The sequence below is a fragment of the Dermacentor albipictus genome, unplaced genomic scaffold (assembly GCF_038994185.2).
Source record: "Dermacentor albipictus isolate Rhodes 1998 colony unplaced genomic scaffold, USDA_Dalb.pri_finalv2 scaffold_21, whole genome shotgun sequence".
NCBI classification, from domain to species: domain Eukaryota; kingdom Metazoa; phylum Arthropoda; class Arachnida; order Ixodida; family Ixodidae; genus Dermacentor; species Dermacentor albipictus.
The window spans coordinates 1087964-1106432 of record NW_027225575.1 but is presented as its reverse complement, the minus strand read 5'-3'; the positions used below and the strand labels follow the sequence as shown (position 1 = coordinate 1106432).

Genomic DNA, 18469 nt, shown 5'->3' with positions numbered 1-18469 from the left:
CCAGGCATACCATCTATGCGGATGATATTACCATTTGTTTCGTTGGTCGAAGTGACGGACAGGTTGAGAGTGCGCTACAGGAGGCCACCGAAGCCACGGAGGACTATTTTCGAGCCACGCGATTGAACTGTTCGGCTGAGAAGTCAGAGCTTTTGTTCTACCGCCCCATAAGAAGAGGTCGCAAGCCCATAGGCTGTAGACGACTGTCTGACAGCACCGTTTGTTTTCGCGCGGGCAATTGAGACAAGACTCCTAGGGTTGACGCAATAAGAATACTCGGCATGTTAGTCGAATCTACTGGATCGAACGCGCAAACGATAATCAAGATCACGACCAAGACGGATAACGTGGTACGTCTCATCCGAAGGATAACTAACAGCCATCACGGCCTTAAAGAAGACAATCTGTTACGGTTGATTAACGCCTTTGTGGTTTACCACTTTGCCTACGTGGCGGCTATGCACAGGTGGCAAAGAGCAGAGAGGAAGAAACTCGACACGTTGCTCAGGAAAATCACTAAGCGAGCCCTGGGTGTACTGATCTTCACCAACACAGAACGCCCCCTCCAGCTAGGGGTGCACAATACTCTGGAGGAGATTTCAGAGGCTCAGGAAAGAGCGCAATTTGCCAGGCTCTCCCCGACCGCCACCGGTGGGACGATATTACAAGAGCTCGGCCACCTGCCATCAGCAGAGACACGAAGAAAATGCCACTTACCACGAGACATACGAGACTTTATCTCCGTATCGCCGGTACCAAGAAATGTACATCCTGAATACAAGGGTAGAAGGAAAGCAAGAGCATCCAACAAACTCGTACAGGTCCAGGCTGACGGGCGTAGAGCCTGCTTTGTTGACGCGGACGCATATCAGGAGTGCTCCTTTTGTGCGGTAGTGGCGGATTCCAAACGGCGACTTACGAACTGTGCATCTGTACGAATCGGAGATCCGACGATAGCCGAGCAGGTAACCATTGCCTTGTAAATGCTTGATGATGGCAGCGACGTCATTTACAGTGACTCAGGGTCAGCCATTAGGGCATTTGAGCGTGGAGTAATCTCAGAATAGGCTCTGGAGCTGCTTCGTAAGGCAGGGCCGGGAGAATCGAGCATCACTTGCTTACTTGGCTCCCAGCCCAAGTTGGGCACATGGCTGGTGTCCTCGCGAACCTCAGCGAGACGGCCCACCCTGCCGTGCGCGCACTTACTGACCGCGCTGGCGGCGTAACGGCTGAGGAGACAGTTAGGGATGATAGGGACGCGCCCGACACATATAATGAACTTACAAAACACTTTTATCTCTCGCGGCGAGAATACGCTCCTCCTCACCGCAAGCTCAGCAGGCCTCAGGCACTGACATTCAAACTTTTGCAGACAGAGACCAATCCCAATTTATTTACGTCATATGCGATATATCCCGAGATTCACCTTGATGACGCGTGCCCTGCTTGCGGGTATAAATCTACACTTTCATACGTGCTCTGGGGCTGCATCTTTATAACAAGCGCTGATCTCAATTCAGCTAGGTGTGAAGCGGCCCTCCGTAACCCACTCCTGGCTGAGCAACGTTGGGCCGTCCAGTAGGCCCACAATGCGGCTGGCAGGCCCACGATACGGTCCGCGACGTGCTATAATACGCCTTCTGCAGGACTGAAAAATAAAAGTTATTCAATCAATCAATCAATCAAGTCTTCCACCTCCACTGTACATAGCAAGCAAACAGTGGTGATTAGGATGACGATAACGACGGCGATGATTCGGAAACTGCCCTGTATGCGACATTAGAGTCCGTTTTCACTCACCCGTAGGCGATCGCCCCGAACTGCCGATACATGCCCTTCCATCAAATTTCGATTGCAGCCGCCCGCTTAAGATGCCACGGCACAGCTTCGCCGCTGTCTGCACGTTTACCGGGCATTAAATTACATTTTTTTTTCTCAGTGGCTATGGTGTTAGGCTGCTGAGCACGAGGTCGCGGGATCGAATCCCGGCCACGGCGGCCGCATTTCGATGGTGGCGAAATGCGAAAACACCCATGTACTTAGATTTAGGTGCACGTTAAAGAACCCCAGGTGGTCAAAATTTCCGGAGTCCTCCACTACGGCGTGCCTCATAATCAGAAAGTGGTTTTGGCACGTAAAACCCCACATATTATTATTATTATTATTAAATTACATTTTGCTGTTAAACCACGATAAGATTACGAGGCACGCCGTAGACTCCGGATTAATTTTGACCACCTGGAATATCTGTATGACGAGCACCCAATGCGCATGCAACACGGGCGTTTTTCTCCTGCTTTTTTTTTTTTTCATTTGGCCCCATTGGAATGCGGCAGCGCCGTGGCCGGCATTTGATCTCGCGCTCTCTCGCTCAGCTTCGTTTAACCGGGTTAAACACGATGTGTGCACCACGGTTTCTCCGTCATGCGCTCCGACATGGGTGTTTTCAAGCTTCACACACAGGCGCGTAAATCGTAAAGTAAGAAAAAAAGAAGAAAGACAGACAGGACGAGATAAAGAAGTCAACTCGATCCGACAGCTTTCGCCTAACGTCTCCGCTTGCGCACTCTGGGAGGAACGACGAGCCCAGAGCAAAAGATAAATTTCATAATAGTTCGTTGCACTGGGCAACATAGCGAAACCGTCACGTGCCGAGCAAGGTCGCGTTACGCTACCAAATTAAAGTGCGCGCGCCGACTGCCTGAAGCAAGACAGGAGCTGGTGGAGTGGTAGCACGCAAGTACCGAGATTTTAGCACAGGGACCACATTCAAAGATTCACATCTCGCTTGAAACGAAAATAAAAACGAGATAGTTACGGAAATCTACAATGCCAATAAGCAGCTCTATCTAACGCCTTTGGTGTCATATTTATACAAGGAGCATAGGCGGAAAGCTTTCATTTTCCCGAGGGGGCTCGGGCCCGATCAGCTATCCGAACCCCATGTGCTTATATATATATATATATATATATATATATATATATATATATATATATATATATATATATATATATATAAGCTCATAACTCATATATATATATATATATATATATATATATATATATATATATATATATATATATATATATATATATATATTTCTTGCACTTGAAGAAACTTTATGTCCACTCGAAGAACTCTTGAGTGAAGCGACGACATATGAAAATTTACAAGACCTTATAGTAGGCTCGAGACAGTTGCATTTCAGAACCTGAGTCCTCTCGGATTACCAAAAATCTAGCATCTCTCGGTAGCGTAATCTTCCTTCGTGTAATTGATGTATACTTGGCTATCACTAGTACTGCTTCGCCTTTCCGGCGAAACTGCAGTCCCTCCCTCTGTAATTTTTTATTTTTATTTTTCTGTTATTTCGAGTATAAGCTTTCCTACGCATGACTACTGCTGATTCCGATTTCGAATGAATCCGGCTTGGCCTCGTTTCGCTTTGTGGGTGAGTTACACACGCTGTGCCAACTATCATGCACCAAGACTTCGAAAAAGAGCAGTTGCGTTACTCGAAGAAAAAACTAGTGCATATTGTTTCCAGTACAGTGGAGTAACCGCCAGTAATTCATTCGTTACTGATATTTATTCCGGTAACCACAATTAAGTATCTAACTCGAGAAATAATGACCTAATTATCGAAAGTGTCAGGGAGGCATTTGAAGACGCCCCCAAATGACCTTTAACTGCGGTGTTTTCCGCGACGTTCTAATTATTGCGCACAAGTTTTTACGACGGGTAAAGAAACACCACAAAAAATGAGAAATACCACGTCACTGTGCTCCCACCCGCATCATAATGCAGCGTCCTCAAATAAGCACACTGAAAGCAAGTGCACTGCCAGTCGCAAATCCGAAGAGAAGGCGCATAACGTTGATAATGGTGCTGAAGGGGGGCCAACCGCAGGTTTCGCGGCATCGCCACGGCCAGATCAGCTGGTATGCCCCCTTCCCCCCCCCCCCCCCCCCATGGTGAAAGGGAATTGCGTCACGAGCGCCAATTTCTCCCGGGATGCTTGGTAGGCCAAACTCCGAGAGGAAACAAAACAATGGAAAGAATGACTCATTATGCAAAAAAGGTGAGGCGTGCAGACAAGACACAAGAGAAGTGGACAACACGAACGCCGACTATCAACTGAAGAGAGCACCGAGGCGAAAAGAAAAAAGAAGACACAAAACTCATCTGCGCAAGCTCTGGAATGGTATCACCACGTGTCAGTCGGGTACATGTGCCGGTCTTACACGCCTTACCATTTTGCATAATGAATCCTTACCAACTAGCTCAGCTTTCTGTCGTTCTAAGGAAAGAATGACGTCTGCTTCCACGGCAACGGTTTTGTTGACGCGCGAGGAGGAAACGCCATCCTGCTTGTCGTCCGCTATGCGCTCGACGAGCACACGGCATTCGATGTAGGCGCCAGCGGAAACCAGCACCGCTTGCAAAAATTTTTTCAGGTCTTGTTTTCAACACCCTTCGGCTTCTAATTTCCTTTTCTTAATCACAACATATGTGGAACTCATCTGTGTAAAAATTTACCTTTCTCTGTTCAAGACGCGCGAGCCCGCATGCCATGCCACGCGGCTATTTGGCTTCGGCAGAACATTAGTCAGCAGCAAAACGTGGTTTATTCACCCAGTTTATTAGCAACCTATCGCACAGCAAGGCATTTAATACACAATGCGATAACGTAGAGTTGAGCATCTCACTAGTCAGTACAAATAGGCGCATTCTGTGCTACGATCATGCATACGTAAGACAGCTTCCTACAATTTCTGATGGACGTGCAGTTGCTACAGAGGTCTTCTCTGTTTCCTGTGCACAACTCTACCAAAGCAATTCTGGTGCAACAGTTAATTTTGAATAATAAAAGGATTGTCAACAGCAGCTGCCGCACATTTTTCGCGTACCACTAGCATAAACTTCCGTTTTTATTCCATACAACGGCTACACTTGCTAGTCCAAACAACAAGCCATACCTAGTCAATTTTCTGCATAGCTCTCCTTATGCTAATTTGCCAATAGATATCTAGCAAATCATATTGAAAATGTCTATTGTCTTCTTTCAGATGTGGTTTTGTTTCGGAATACAACAAGTAAAACCACGAGCGCTTCATTCAGATTTAAAACATTGCGAAAAAAGTATGAGTACGAAATTCGTCGCGAGCATATTGCAAGTGTTTCTTAAAATGTGTAACGCACTCTGCTTGTTCTATCGTCATCTGTGCATACATGGTCCAGTTCCAAGGCAATAACAACAAAAAGCTCTAAGTTCTTTTTTTTTTTTTGAGTCAGTAAACGCAGCAGAAGCATCTGTCAATCGGCGGTTGATCGTCAGTAGAGGTTGGGCAAGGACAGAGTTATGCACAACGGTATCATTAAACGCGTAGCTTCGGGACACGCAGAAATATTTCCTAAAAGCAACGCGATTTGGCTGCATTCGATGCGTCAGGGCCTGACAACCTGCTCACAACAATTCTCTTTTGAATGTTTTTCAACACCTTCATCTAATATGCTGAATGTACATTACGCACTTTTTGTAACAGAGCCTATAGGCTCAGTTTCGTGCGACTTGTTTGAAACACAGGATAGATGTTAGAGCTATGTTACGGGTTTCATTATAGGAAGAAGGTCATCCGTCATAAGAATTTCGGTTTTGACACAATAAGGGGGCGAAAGCATTTCAACTTTCCAGAACACTAGTTTCCGGCAGAGTATGCTTTCTTTGTTCATTAAGATTATTCGTGACTTTGCCGAAAGGAGGCCCCCTCTCCCAGTTTTGCCATATTAATGAAGCTGCTGAAATCAAGAATGCCGACCAACATTAGTACTTGCACAGCTTTACTGAAGTAAGCTCAAGAATGTTCGAGTGTACCAAGGCAAGATCCATGTATGGTAGCTATGTAATAATATTTGAAGAGGAGTGTGAAAGTGTAGGAGCAATGACTGTCTGCACAAAGGATACGTTGCACGGTGTTTATACAAATATTGAAATATGCCGAAATATTCTCTAAACAAAGGCTAAACAGGCGACCACCCTAAGAGCTATCGCAAATACTAAGAGAATAAATGTCGGTAAGAAATTTTTTTTAATTTTCAAGATTTGTAGCTCTCTTTTTGGAACGGGTTTTGTCTGACGCTGTTTTTTTTTTAAGATCCAGATTGATGTCATTTATGTGCAGAATAAGGCACGCATAGCAGAACTGCCGCAACAGGTTTATGCTACACTTGTTATAGCACTTGTTATTCCTATGGTAGACTGCTGTTTCACTTTCTTTTAGTACAGTGGAGACAGCGTACAAATGCGTGACCACACCAACGTGATCCGGGAAACATTTATACATGTCCTTCCATTCCTCTTGCGATAATGGAGCATCACCTGACACTGCAAGAGTTAGTAGAACTCTGGGCTCAAATGATGCATCAACTTTCCTACAGTGCTCCCTCGTGGTAATTTTTCCGCAGCTCTTTAACTTCGCTGACTTGCGATATATTTGTGCATCATTCCACAGTCATTTGATGACGCTGCGGTCTCTGGTGTACATACTTTCCGCTTTTGGCCTCTCTGCGGCAGTGTAGAACCTGTAATGATCAGAACATCTTGTCAGGCTAGTTAGCAAGTTTTCGCTGAAGTTGCAGGTTGTGTCAAGGAACACTACACACATGCACACGGAACAAGCGCAGCGCCCTGTCTATGCTTGAGTGCCATGTTTCACTGTAAAACGAATTCCATTGGCAACACATGTGCGCCATATGGCATCGCTTCACGTTTATAGAAACAGGACTTGAAAAGGCCGTTCATTATCAAATTTCTAGTTCACACGACAAAAGGCGGAACTGCTTTCGTAAAATAGTACTTTTATTCCATGAAGCTTTGATGCGATTTTATTTGGTTGCAGGATTTCAAGCAGAAATGCGCCCGCAAACTTTAATAAGCAAACTTTCAATTTTAGTGATGCTAATCAATCAACATTTATTGAACCCGAAATAAACCGGTGGTGCACGCAGGTACCAAACGGGGTGGTTCCCTAGTTACGGGACCCATATGTTCACAGCAGCTCCTGGCCCCTGTCCGTCAGTGCGAGCTGAATCGGTAGGGCGGGGCTGGATAACAAGGTGTCCCATCGCTCAAGGGGTTGGGGATTGGGGGTGTTGGTCGGAAGGGGAGGAGGGGGGCCTTGAGTTCTGTGCACTCTGCCAAGACGTGCGGCAGGGTGCCCTTTTCTCTTTTGCAAAAAGGACAGAGCATATCGTATTCCGCAGGGTACATGCGGTTCAGCAGTACGGGATGCACAAGCAATCCCGTCTGCGCTCGACGCAGGATCGTCTGTTGTTGCCTGGTGACTGTGAGTTTGGGGTACGATTCTGGCAGTCTGCACCTTTCCTCTCGGCAAATCCGGGTAATGTCCCGAAGCTGGTAACCGGGTGCGGTAGCACTTCCGGCTCGTGCTCGGCCCGGATTGACATTTCTCAGTCATGGTAGTCGGCGATGTTGTTGCCTGCTACCTGCGAGTGAGCCGCGAGCCACACGAGCTCTATGGCTCTTCCCGGAGGCTTGCGCTTGTATAGAATGTCTCGTGCCGCGGAGGAGATTACTCCCCTGCGGAAGCTTCCGTAGGCTGTCTTTGAGTCGGTGACCACAGTGTCCACGCTCGGCTGAGCGAGTGCGAGGGCCACGGCCGCTTCTTCGGCGACTGCGGGGTCTTGTCTTCAGGGACGCGCAGACGATCAGCCTGTCTTTTGACGTGCCCACCACCGCTGCACGGCCACTGTGTTTTCGGAGCGAGGCGTCCACGTAGAGGACCCTGGGGTTCTTTTCCAGCTTCCGCGATATGGCTGTGGCCCGCGTGGTGCGCCTCTCGTCGTCCTTGCCCGGCGTTATGTTCCGGGAAAGGCCTGGGTTTGGTCTGAGTGGTCGTCTTCCAGTCTTCCGGAAGGACCGCCTTGATGGGTACTGCCTCGATCTGCCATCCTATCTTGCGTAGGACGGCTCGTCCTTGTTCAGTGTGACTGAGCCGGATACTCTGATTAGAGAGATGGGCTTCGATGAGCTCATCCACCGTGTTGTGGGCGCCCATGTCTAGCAGTCTGCGTTGGCGAATATATGGGCATGCCCAGTGCTTGCTGCGTTGCCTTACGAAGCATTGTGTTTAGGGTGTCCCTATCCGCAGCTATGAGCAGCTCTGATTTCTGGGGAGCTCAGTCCGCACGACTTTGCGTACTCGTGTACGGTCGTTGCCGCCCGCTGCAAGACTTCCTCCGTCCAGGCATCGGACCCGGCTCGGGCCATCCACAACGTAATATCGTCGGCGTAGAACGCGCGGTCCACGCCTTCGATTTGCTTGAGTAGATCGGGCAGGGGCAGGAGGGCCAGATTGAAGAGCAGGGGCGACAAGACCGATCCCTGAGGGGGTGCCCTATCGCCGAGCTCGACAGAGTCTGACTTCTCCCCTATCCTGATGGTCGCCGTTCGGTCTGACAGAAAATATTTTATGTAGCCGAATGTCTTTCGGCCACACCTGGTCTTGTTCAGATTCTGCAACACGCTCGCGTGGGATACGTTGTCAAACGCTCCCTCCAGGTAGAGGGCGAGTATCCCGCGCGGCACGTGTCTCGTTGCCGGCTTGAAGACCAGTTCCTGAAGTTGGATCATCACGTCTTGGGTGCTGAGATGTTGCCGGAAGCCGTACATCGTCTCCGGCATCTGATCCATTTCTTCGAGATGCTTCTGCAGACGGCGAAGGACCATGCGCTCCATCACCTTCCCCACGCAGGACGTGAGGGAGATGGGCCGCATGTTGTCTATCGTGAGGGCTTTCTCTGGCTTTCGAATGAAGCGGACCTCAGCGTCCCACCACTCCTTCGGCAACCGCGAGCCCTCCCAGGCTTCGTTGATGTGCTCTAAGAGGTCGCGGACAGCTGTACCGCTCATGTTACCGAGTAGTTTGTAAGTTTAGCATCCCTGCCGGGTGCACCTCTCTTGTTACTTTGATATATCGCTGTCCGCAGTTCTGTCATGGTAAACGGCCGGTCTAGCTCTTCGTTATCGGGTCCTTCGTACCTCTCGGGCACCGGGTACTGGCACTTCTCTGCCTTTAATTACTTCGCCTTGAGGTCTTCCAGGAACCTGCGGCCGTCTCCCTTGTACGTGTTCAATATTTTGGTGAGGTTGCAATTGGTCGCAGTTTTGCTACTCAGCGGGTCGATCAGATGCCTCAAGAGACACCACGTCTTCCACGTCGGGAGCTTGCCCTGCAGGCCGTCGCAGGTCTTCAGCCAATTTTTCCTACATAGTTTGGCCGCATGCTCGGCGATATGTTTGTTCAAGACTGGTATGCGCTTGGCCAGCTTTCTGTTGTGTCTCTGACGTTTCCACCACCACGTTAACGAGTACCGGGCCGCCCACATGTGGGTCAGTCTGGCGTCCACATGCGATGGCTACGACGTTGTTGTGATTTTTCGGGTAAATATTTGGAGGGCCTTCTTCTGGTCCCTCGCCCATTCGGAGTAGGTCTGTTGTGTTTCAGCTTGTCCCGGTTCTTTCTCGGATGCCTCTTCTTGTTCTTGAGTAAGCTTTCTCATCTTGTCTCAATCCGTGACCCGCGCCGTCCCCAGCCCAACCCAATATCGGGAGCCTCGGATCGAGTGCCGATCACGCTGTGGTCAGACCCCAGGTCCACTTCTTCGCTTCTCCAGGAGACGTCTAGCGTGCCAGATAACCACGACATGTCTGGTGTGGTGTCCCGCGCGGCACTGTTGCATCTTCTGGTGATTACGTCCGGCTCGTTCAGGAGGGCCATCTCGTGATCCTCCATTGCTTTGGCCAATGCTTTTCCTCTCTTGGACTGGAACTAATAGCCTCACGTTGTGTGAAGGGCGTTAAAGTCGCTGAGGATCAGGAGCGGCCTGGTCCCCGCCAACCCTATCGCCTGGCTCGCGATGCGGTCAAATTCGTACTGCCGTTGTGATGGCCGGCAGTACGTGCTCATTACAAATAAACTGCCCGAGCTGCCGATTTCTCACGCATCAATTTAGACCAGCGTGTGCTCGCACCCGCCCTGCGGCGTGACATGTTGAGTTGCGACCATGTTGCTGCGGACGATGCCGTTCCGTTCTCCGTGGGGTCCGTGTAAGTGACGTACCCCGGGAGTCTTGGTTTCCCGTTTGTTTCCTGTAGAGTAATTACATAGGGCTTGCTTTCTTGCCCGTCAATGTGTAACATTAGTTCCGCTTCTTTGTTGCTAATCCCGCGGCAGTTCAATTGGCAAATTACGGTGGTATTCCCCCAGGTCTTCTTCTTGTGCTCCTAACTTGGCTTCTACATCATCCTTTACGGACGTCTCGAGTCGATTGCACCTTTTCGCGATCGCGCCTTTGATTTTTTCGGCCCACTCCTTCTTCAGGGAAGCGAAGCGGTTCCTCACCGATATTGAGGCTACTTTTGGCGCTAGGTGCTTGTGCTTCACCGATGGCATGTGAGGCTGACTCTCGACAGCTTAGAGTCGGGCGTCCATTTTGCCTAGCCTTTCGTTAATTTGGGAAATTGCGGCCAAAATGGCCGTCAGCTCTCCCCCGGGCATCTGTGTCGTTGCCGTGGTCGCGATCTCTGCGGTCGCCGCTTCCTCTCCGCTAGCGGGGCTCATTTCGGCGTCCATCGCCTCTTGATTATTTGATGCACGTTGCGTGGCCCCAGCCTCTCCCGCTGTCCGCCCGTTGTTTACCGCCGTGTTGTTGTTTTGGAGGCTTGCATGTGCCGAGCTGCCGTTACTCGCCAGCGTTTTGATCTTATTCATAAGCGCCCGTATTTGGGCGTTCTGCTCCTGGATCTGAGCGTTTTGGTGCTCTATGATCCTCTTACAATTACGAGATATTACGAAAAAGCGTTTGATTCAGTCAAAACCTCAGCAGTCATGCAGGCATTGCGGAATCAGGGTGTAGACGAGCCGTATGTAAAAATACCGAAAGATATCTATAGCGGCTCAACAGCCACCGTAGTCCTCCATAAAGAAAGCAACAAAGTCCTAATAAAGAAGGGCAGCAGGCAGGGAGATACGATCTCTCCAATGCTATTCACAGCTTTACAGGAGGTATTCAGAGACCTGGATTGGGAATAATTGGGAATAAAAGTTGATGGAGAATACCTTAGTAACTTGTGATTCGCTGATGATAATGCCTTGCTTAGTAACTCAGGGGACCAATTGCAATGCATGCTCACTGACCTGGAGAGGCAAAGCAGAAGGGTAGGTCTAAAAATTAATCTGCAGAAAACTAAAGTAATGTTTAACAGTCTCGGAAGAGAACAGCAGTTTACGATGGGCAGCGAGGCACTGGAAGTGGTAAGGGAATACATCTACTTAGAACAGGTAGTGACCGCAAATCCGGATCATGAGACTGAAATAATCAGAAGAATAAGAATGGGCTGGGGCTCATTTGGCAGGTATTCTCAGATCATGAATAGCACGTTGCCATTATCTTTCAAAAGAAAAGTGTATAACAGCTGTGTCTTACCAGTACTCACCTACGGGGCAGGAACCTGGAGGCTTACGAAAAAGGTTCTACTTAAATTGAGGACGACGCAACGAGCTATGGAAAGAATGAAGGGTGTAACGTTAAGAGATAAGAAGATAGCAGATTGGGTGAGGGAACAAACGCGAGTTAACTTATTTATTTTATTTATTCATTTAATAATACTGCCGCCCTGAATGGCTATTGTAGGAGTGGGTGAATACAAAATGTCGAAAAAACAAATCACCATACAAAAGAAGCATATGTAACATGAATAAAGGGAGCACTCAATAGCATCCCAAAATTTTCTATGTGGTAAAAAACGGATGGAACCAGGCAGGTCATTCCAGAGTTCAATTGTCCTAGGAAAAAAAACTGTATTTAAAAGTGTTGGTGCGAGCAAAAAAGACAGATAAGTTGAAGTGATTGCTGTTTCTCGTGATTAGGGGCTTTGCACGGGTCAGATATGTGTTAGGGGAAGCATAATGTGGAGAGTAAGATAGAGAGCGTAGAAGTTTCAGAGAATTAATGTGACGACGGTGGGAAAGAGGGGTTAAACCGAGCATATGCAGGTGAGATGACGGTGAAAACATCCTGTCATAACGGCGGTATATGAGACGAACCGCCTTCTTCTGAACACGTTCAATTTTGTGGATGTCCGTAATTTTGTAAGGGTTCCATATGATAGCCGCATATTCAAGAATAGGTCTTACAAGTGTTTTGTATATAATGAGTTTAGTTTCTTTGGGGGCCGCACGTAGGGTTAGGGTTAAGTAACCAAGTTTTTTTTAGTCCTTTGTTGCAAGTTGTTAGAATATGTTCTGACCAGGATAACCTTGGAGTGAAAACAAGGCCTAAATATTGATGTTCATATGCGCGCTGCAGAAAAGTGGATTTATAGGAGTAATTGAAATATGAGCAATTAGCATGTTTGTGAAAGGACATAGCGACTGTTTTCTTTAATTTATAGTTCCTTTGCCAGAGTTCGCACAATTCACAAAAACTTATAAAAGATTGATTCAGAGTGTTATGATCGTTAGGTGAAGAAATTACATTGTAGAGAACGCAGTCGTCAGCGTAAAGACGAATTTTTACTGAAACAGAGTTTGGAATGTTGTCAATATAAAGCAAACAAAGCGATGACATCTTAGTTGAAATCAAGAAAAAGAAACGGGCGTGGGCAGGACATGTAATGAGGAGGGAAGGTAACCGATGGTATTAAGGGTTACGGACTGGATTCCAAGAGAAGGGAAGCGTAGCAGGGGCGGCAGAAAGTTCGGTGGGCGGACGTGATTAAGAAGTTTGCAGGGACAACATGGCCACAATTAGCACATGACCTGGGTAGTTGGAGAAGTATGGGAGAGCCAGGCTGATGATGATGATTCTCTTAAGCTCTATCACTTCGCTACTGTCCTTTTGCGGATTCGCTTGTGAGTTAAGGGGTGGGAGGGGGTGAGGGATGGGAATTCGGTGTCGCTGCATGGTTCGAGCGACGGGAGATTTGTTGGTCTAGCCCACCTTTTTCTCGGCGATGCCTCGGCGTCCGGTTGCTTGACTCGCTCCGGAACCTCGAACTGGCCGCGGATCTCGAACTGGCCCGGGAGCGCGAGCGGCCGTTGCCGCCGCCGTTGCCGCCCCCGGATGGTGTCTTCGATCGGGAGCGACTGCGGCGGCCGTTTCCGCCGGCACAGTTGTTGTTGCTGCGGCCTGGCGCGCGTGACCGGCTCCATTGTTTGGATGCGCGCGCTACCATCGCTAATCTAGTAACGTTGCGCGCTACGGCGGGGTCCGCCTGCAGGACCTCTCTTGTCTCGTTTCCTTCTCCCGGCGTCTTCTTCCTCCGCTCGGCGCCGTTCCCATCGTCGCCGGCGGACTAGGGCGTCTTGAAGCGGGCTTTGCAGGCCTTGTCCGCGGTCAGGTGTTTGCCTCCGCACAGGCCACACTTCGGGACACATCCGTGGTCTTCGGCGGGGTTGGAGATTCCGCATCCTCGGCAGATCGTGTTCGAAGGATCCGGGCACACGTCCATTCTGTGACCCAATCTTCCGCACGCATAGCATGCGTCGATTTGTTTTCTCTGCAACGTGCACTCAGTGAGCAGGTTACAGTATTTCACGTAATTGGGCACTTTGTGGCCTTCGAAAGCAATGACGACTGATCGGGTCTTACCGATTCGGTTTGCCTGTAGGGCCGTTGGGTTATGCTTGTGCACAACATTGTCCTGAATCTCCTGGGCCGTATCCTCGAGCGGGATGCCCCTTATGACGCCCTTCACCGTGCCGTGGGGGGGCCGCTTCGTAGGTACTTACTTCAAGCGCCGTGCCGCGTATGTCGATCCTTCCTACTGCAGCGTATCGGTCGGCGTGCTCTCTCATGGAGGTGCTACCACGACGATATTTTACTGTAGGTTGGCGCACACGACGTCCTCACTTGCTTCACTGCCGGGGATCTGTGCCACCGCCGCAAATGCACGACTTACTTCAACGCGGATCACGTCACTCATGTGGAGCCCGCCTCCTGGACGTAACACGATCTTTATGTCGCCGCGCGGCAAGTCTGGCATGCGCGCGCCCTTCAACAATTTGCCCTTGAGTGACTTGTATCGCTGCCAGTGGCACCACCGTCGAGGTTGTTGCTCCGTCTGTTGACATCGGCCGTGGCCTTAGAGCCATCTTGGCTCGTTTGAAGTACGCGATTTAGGCCTAGCTTGCCCATGCCTTTGCGCCTGACTCTCTCACCGGCAGTTTTCCAGCCTTGCGATGTTATGCACTGGTCCGGCGAAATTTCGATGCCGTCCACCTCTACACGCCTAGCAGTGATCACCTTAGGTCAATGTTCACTTGTGTAATCACCGATGGTTCGATGTTCCGCTAGCGGCTTTACCGAGACTCGGGCTTGGCCTACCGCTCCCCCGGCCCAGGCCCAAGTCGACGTTAGGCCCAGCAGCGGACGATCCTCTCGGCACACAAAAGTCCTCTAAATTCGGAAAAAGCAGTCCCCTACCTCGGAATTTCGGTTCCCGGTGGTTCACACAACTTCATGCATCCGGTCGATGCACTTTCGTTACGGTGCAACTCAAAAAATCCAGCAGTTCAAAGGAAAAACACGGGGTCCAGATGAGATGCATCCGCTCGCCTCCAGTTTTAGTGCTCCTATACATTCATGTAACATGTTAAGCATTGGTGGTTTCTCAATAGCTGGCTGAAAATACCAGGCACGAGTTTTTAGAGCTAGCTTTCTTGATCAATGAAACTTTTGATTTATCTTGTTAAGGATTTGATTGACGACGCCTGTCCATATGACCTATTAGAGCGAACCTAACTTCCAATAGTTTAAAGCTGCTGGGCAACGGAGCATTAGAATTTTCGCTACCGAAGAATTTCTGCTATAAAGCGGCAGACCAAGCTTAGGGGGAAAAGGGCAGCGCGTGGCAAGAACCGCCTTCACCGCATCGCATGCTGCAGCGTCAAGCGTGAATTCGCTTACTGTCAGCGAAAACTGTTCGGCTTTTTAGTTTAGCCTACAGTCGGAAACATCGTGCACCGCAGACGAGCAAGCGGTAACGAGAAACTCACATGCACGCGGTTTCTTGGCGCATGCGGAGCAAATTTTGTTGCGTAATGTCACAGGGCACCCGCGCCATAGCAAACGACGAGGAAGTGACAGCGCTGGCCGCGCTCATGACACTTGCACTGTCCCCTGTAAAATGTTTCTTGTTCGATAATAATGAACTGCAGAAGCACAGATTGGCAACTACTAATAACTTGTTTTCCTTGCCTTCATCGATCAGGGACCGCTCTTCTACTCCCACAGTTGTCACAGCCGACCATGACAGGGTCGGCGTAGTCCCCTCTTCTGAATTGGCCCGAGCAGAGGCCGCGTAGCGGTTACACATCTGCACCCATGTCAACCCCGCCAGGACTTCCCATATAGCGTAATTTCACCTTGTCACATCTGAAAAATGGGCAAGATACCGCGTGGTCATGATGAAAGAACACTTAGAAGCGAAACCGAAGTTGATAGTACGAAGAAGCGACAAAAAAATTATGCCCTTGGCCCTGCTCAGCAGCCACGACCTCGCTGATCAACTGTGGGCCGTCCGGCACGCCGAGGAAGCCGCCCGAGTCCAAGGACTCGAGGCAGTCACCTAGGCTGGGGTGCATATGGCCCAACCCCGCCCAAATCGCCGGACAATTACAATAAAGTTTTCACTCACTCAATCTAGGCACATGTTGAAAAGCGGGTAACGCTGAGCTTAGTGTCGCAAATTGGCGGCGGCGCGCTCCCCTACACTCTAAAAACAGTTGCACCCTTTGGGATGTATATTTGTCCCACAAGAATAATCGTCATCTGTCTTGCCCCTGTTTCCTTTCTTTAACGCTGCGAGCCTGGTACTTCCCAGTCACGAACGGTATGCGCGTTATCAGTGTGACGCAGCTTCTCGACAGGAAAGTAGCGAGCGCCGAGCTTTCAAGAAAGGAAACGCAAGCAAGGCAGATGACGATTATTGTTGTGGGACAAATATACACCCCAAAGGGTGCAACCGTTTTAAGAGTGTATGGTGGCTAGAATGGAGAGGTGACGCCAGCGCCGGCATATCCGCCGAGAAAGCGCGATCCTCTCGTTCATGCGCTGCCGCAAAGGCCGCGGTGGCGCTGCGGTCAGCTTGGCGATGCAGTCACGCGGTTGCGCGCGTGTGCAGCTTCCCGCGGTGTCTGGCCGGCGCGACAGCGTTCCTGTTTCTTCGCGGCTGCCAAAGTGTTCTCTCGTTTATGGCAATATGTGTTTCGCTGCTGACATGTTAATGTGAGTGCCGGACTTCGCCGAATAGATGAATTCCAACGCCAAAAAACGCGAGGCAGCGTCACTGCTTCGCCCCTGGCTGCACGTCCGGCTATGTGTCGTCGAGGCAGCAGGGAGGGTGCTCTAAACTTAGGAGGGTGCTCTAAAGGTTGCATATTTCTTCAAGGTTGAACGTCTTAATTTTTTTTTTATTTAGTGGAAAGTGATATCCTTGCCTCCCAATTTCTTAGTAAACTGCCGTCTGTTTCTGCTGCACGGCTCTTTCCTGCTCTGGTCTTACTTTATTTCTTGTCCTATTGCGCCATAACAAGTACGCACAACAGGAAGGAAACTGCAGAAACTTTATTCAAGCGAGAAAGTGCACACACAAACACACAGAGGAGGCTAAGGCTGGGCCACCACTCCTGGTAGGAAAATAACATGGAAGCGCTCGAAGGTGGGGCCCATGGAGCGGCAGCACGTGCGGAGGTAGTGGACAGTGTCCTCCATCACCTCCGGTTCAAGTTGGCATTCGCCAACTAGGGGATCCTCCTTCCAGCTGGTCACGACATCGTCTGAAGCATCAGTTTCCAGGTACAGCAGCTGCATAACGCACAGACCACGTGGGGCAGAGTTAATAAGAAAAGCGCCACCTGAACCTTCCCCGCGACCAAGCCACCGCGAAAACTTGTGCGCTCTAGCTGTTTTATCCGCAACGCTGCGGGTGATATAACTGCGCGCTTGTTTCATCTTAACACTATAGTGCACCTTACAGTGTTATAATTTTGCGCATTTTTTTAACACCATGACGCCGAATTGAGAGTTGGCGTTATATCTTTTCACCTATATACGAACCTTGACGGCTCGACGGCGCCTCGCGGTATAGAGGCTAGACAAGCAGCAGGCTGCAGATTGAAAACTGCAATAATCTGGGCCACTACAGTTCATCCTTCGCTGTTCAACTACCGGCCAGACAAGTGCGCAAGTGCAATCAGATCATAAACTGGGGCAACACGTCGATTATGGCAACAGAAAAGGAAGTCCTAACGAGACATGCTCATATCATACCGGCAACACCTAACACTGTGTCCCAAGTATATCTCCGCTCACTACGTCACGTTCTGCGTGTATAAACTAACCACGACAATGTGCGTACCGGCTACGTTTTAAACAAAGAACCTCCGTATGGGTGCCGAAACATCAGGTAATCCTTTTTCACTCGGCCCTTTCGTAACCGCTAGAAATGCGCTCATTTTCGGTGATTGTTATGTTCCCACACTCTATTCCAAGACGCAGATGCCGCCATGTATACCGTGATACATAAAATTACAGCTAGATCAATAGTGCTTTGAATGGATGCTTAACACTAATTCCTCTGGCAATTTTTGAGAATTATTACGTGAAACTTCAAAGAAGCACCTCAAGGAACCCAAATGAAAGTAACAATTTCCTATCTTTAGTATAAGTACTGAGAGTAAAAAAAACGGACATGTACAAAACAAGCACCTGCTTCCTATAGCTGCTCACATGTGTAAGTCAGATCATGCAAGAAAATTATCATGAACGTTTGCTGGCGTTTGTATCAACAATAGTGATGTCCATGCTATGAGGGAAAGCAGCAGCTTCCGCAAAAATAAGAACGGGTAAGTTCCCATTGTACGCAGACCAATGAACTTTGCTCATTGCAGTAGGCACCTAGTTTGTTCTTTGCAGCATTCTTAAGGCTCGCAAAGCAATGTTTGTCAGGTCAGGGAGCATGCAGACGCCTCCTCATACTTGATTATGGCGTTCGATCAGTTTTTCTGAGCAAGGTGGTTCAGTGTGCGTTCAACTGGCGCTGGAAAAAACGGAGTGCTTTGTTCAGGTCTCGTATAATGCTGTACAGTAATGTGTAGCGATGTACAATATGGTACAGTAATGAATAAGGGAACTTGCACGGACGCTGTATAGAATGTGAGAGATTAGACTGCTAGTCAAGCTGCCGTCGAAGGTCAGCCTGAAGTCGACTGCGTGCGCTTGTGTGAGTGAGAACCCAACACTGCGGGAATGATTGCCCGTAATAATTTGTACCTGTGCTGTCGAAGCGCTGATGGATAAAAGAAACCCACTGTGGAAAAAATAAAGTTCCGCTTAATATTAGTCGAACACGCCTATCAAGAAAACACGCACTCACGAGATTTT

General features: G+C 49.2%; 1 protein-coding gene across 1 annotated transcript in view; it reads right to left on the bottom strand.

Moving 5' to 3' along the window:
• Positions 1–16636: 16636 nt before the first annotated feature.
• LOC139052264 (E3 ubiquitin-protein ligase E3D-like) overlaps positions 16637–18469 on the bottom strand; it is a 52064-nt gene continuing 50231 nt past the window's right edge. The window contains exon 3 of the mRNA XM_070529345.1: positions 16637–16891. Within this exon, the coding sequence (XP_070385446.1) occupies positions 16694–16891 (198 nt within the window). The 3' untranslated portion in view covers positions 16637–16693. The remainder of the gene's footprint in view (positions 16892–18469) is intronic.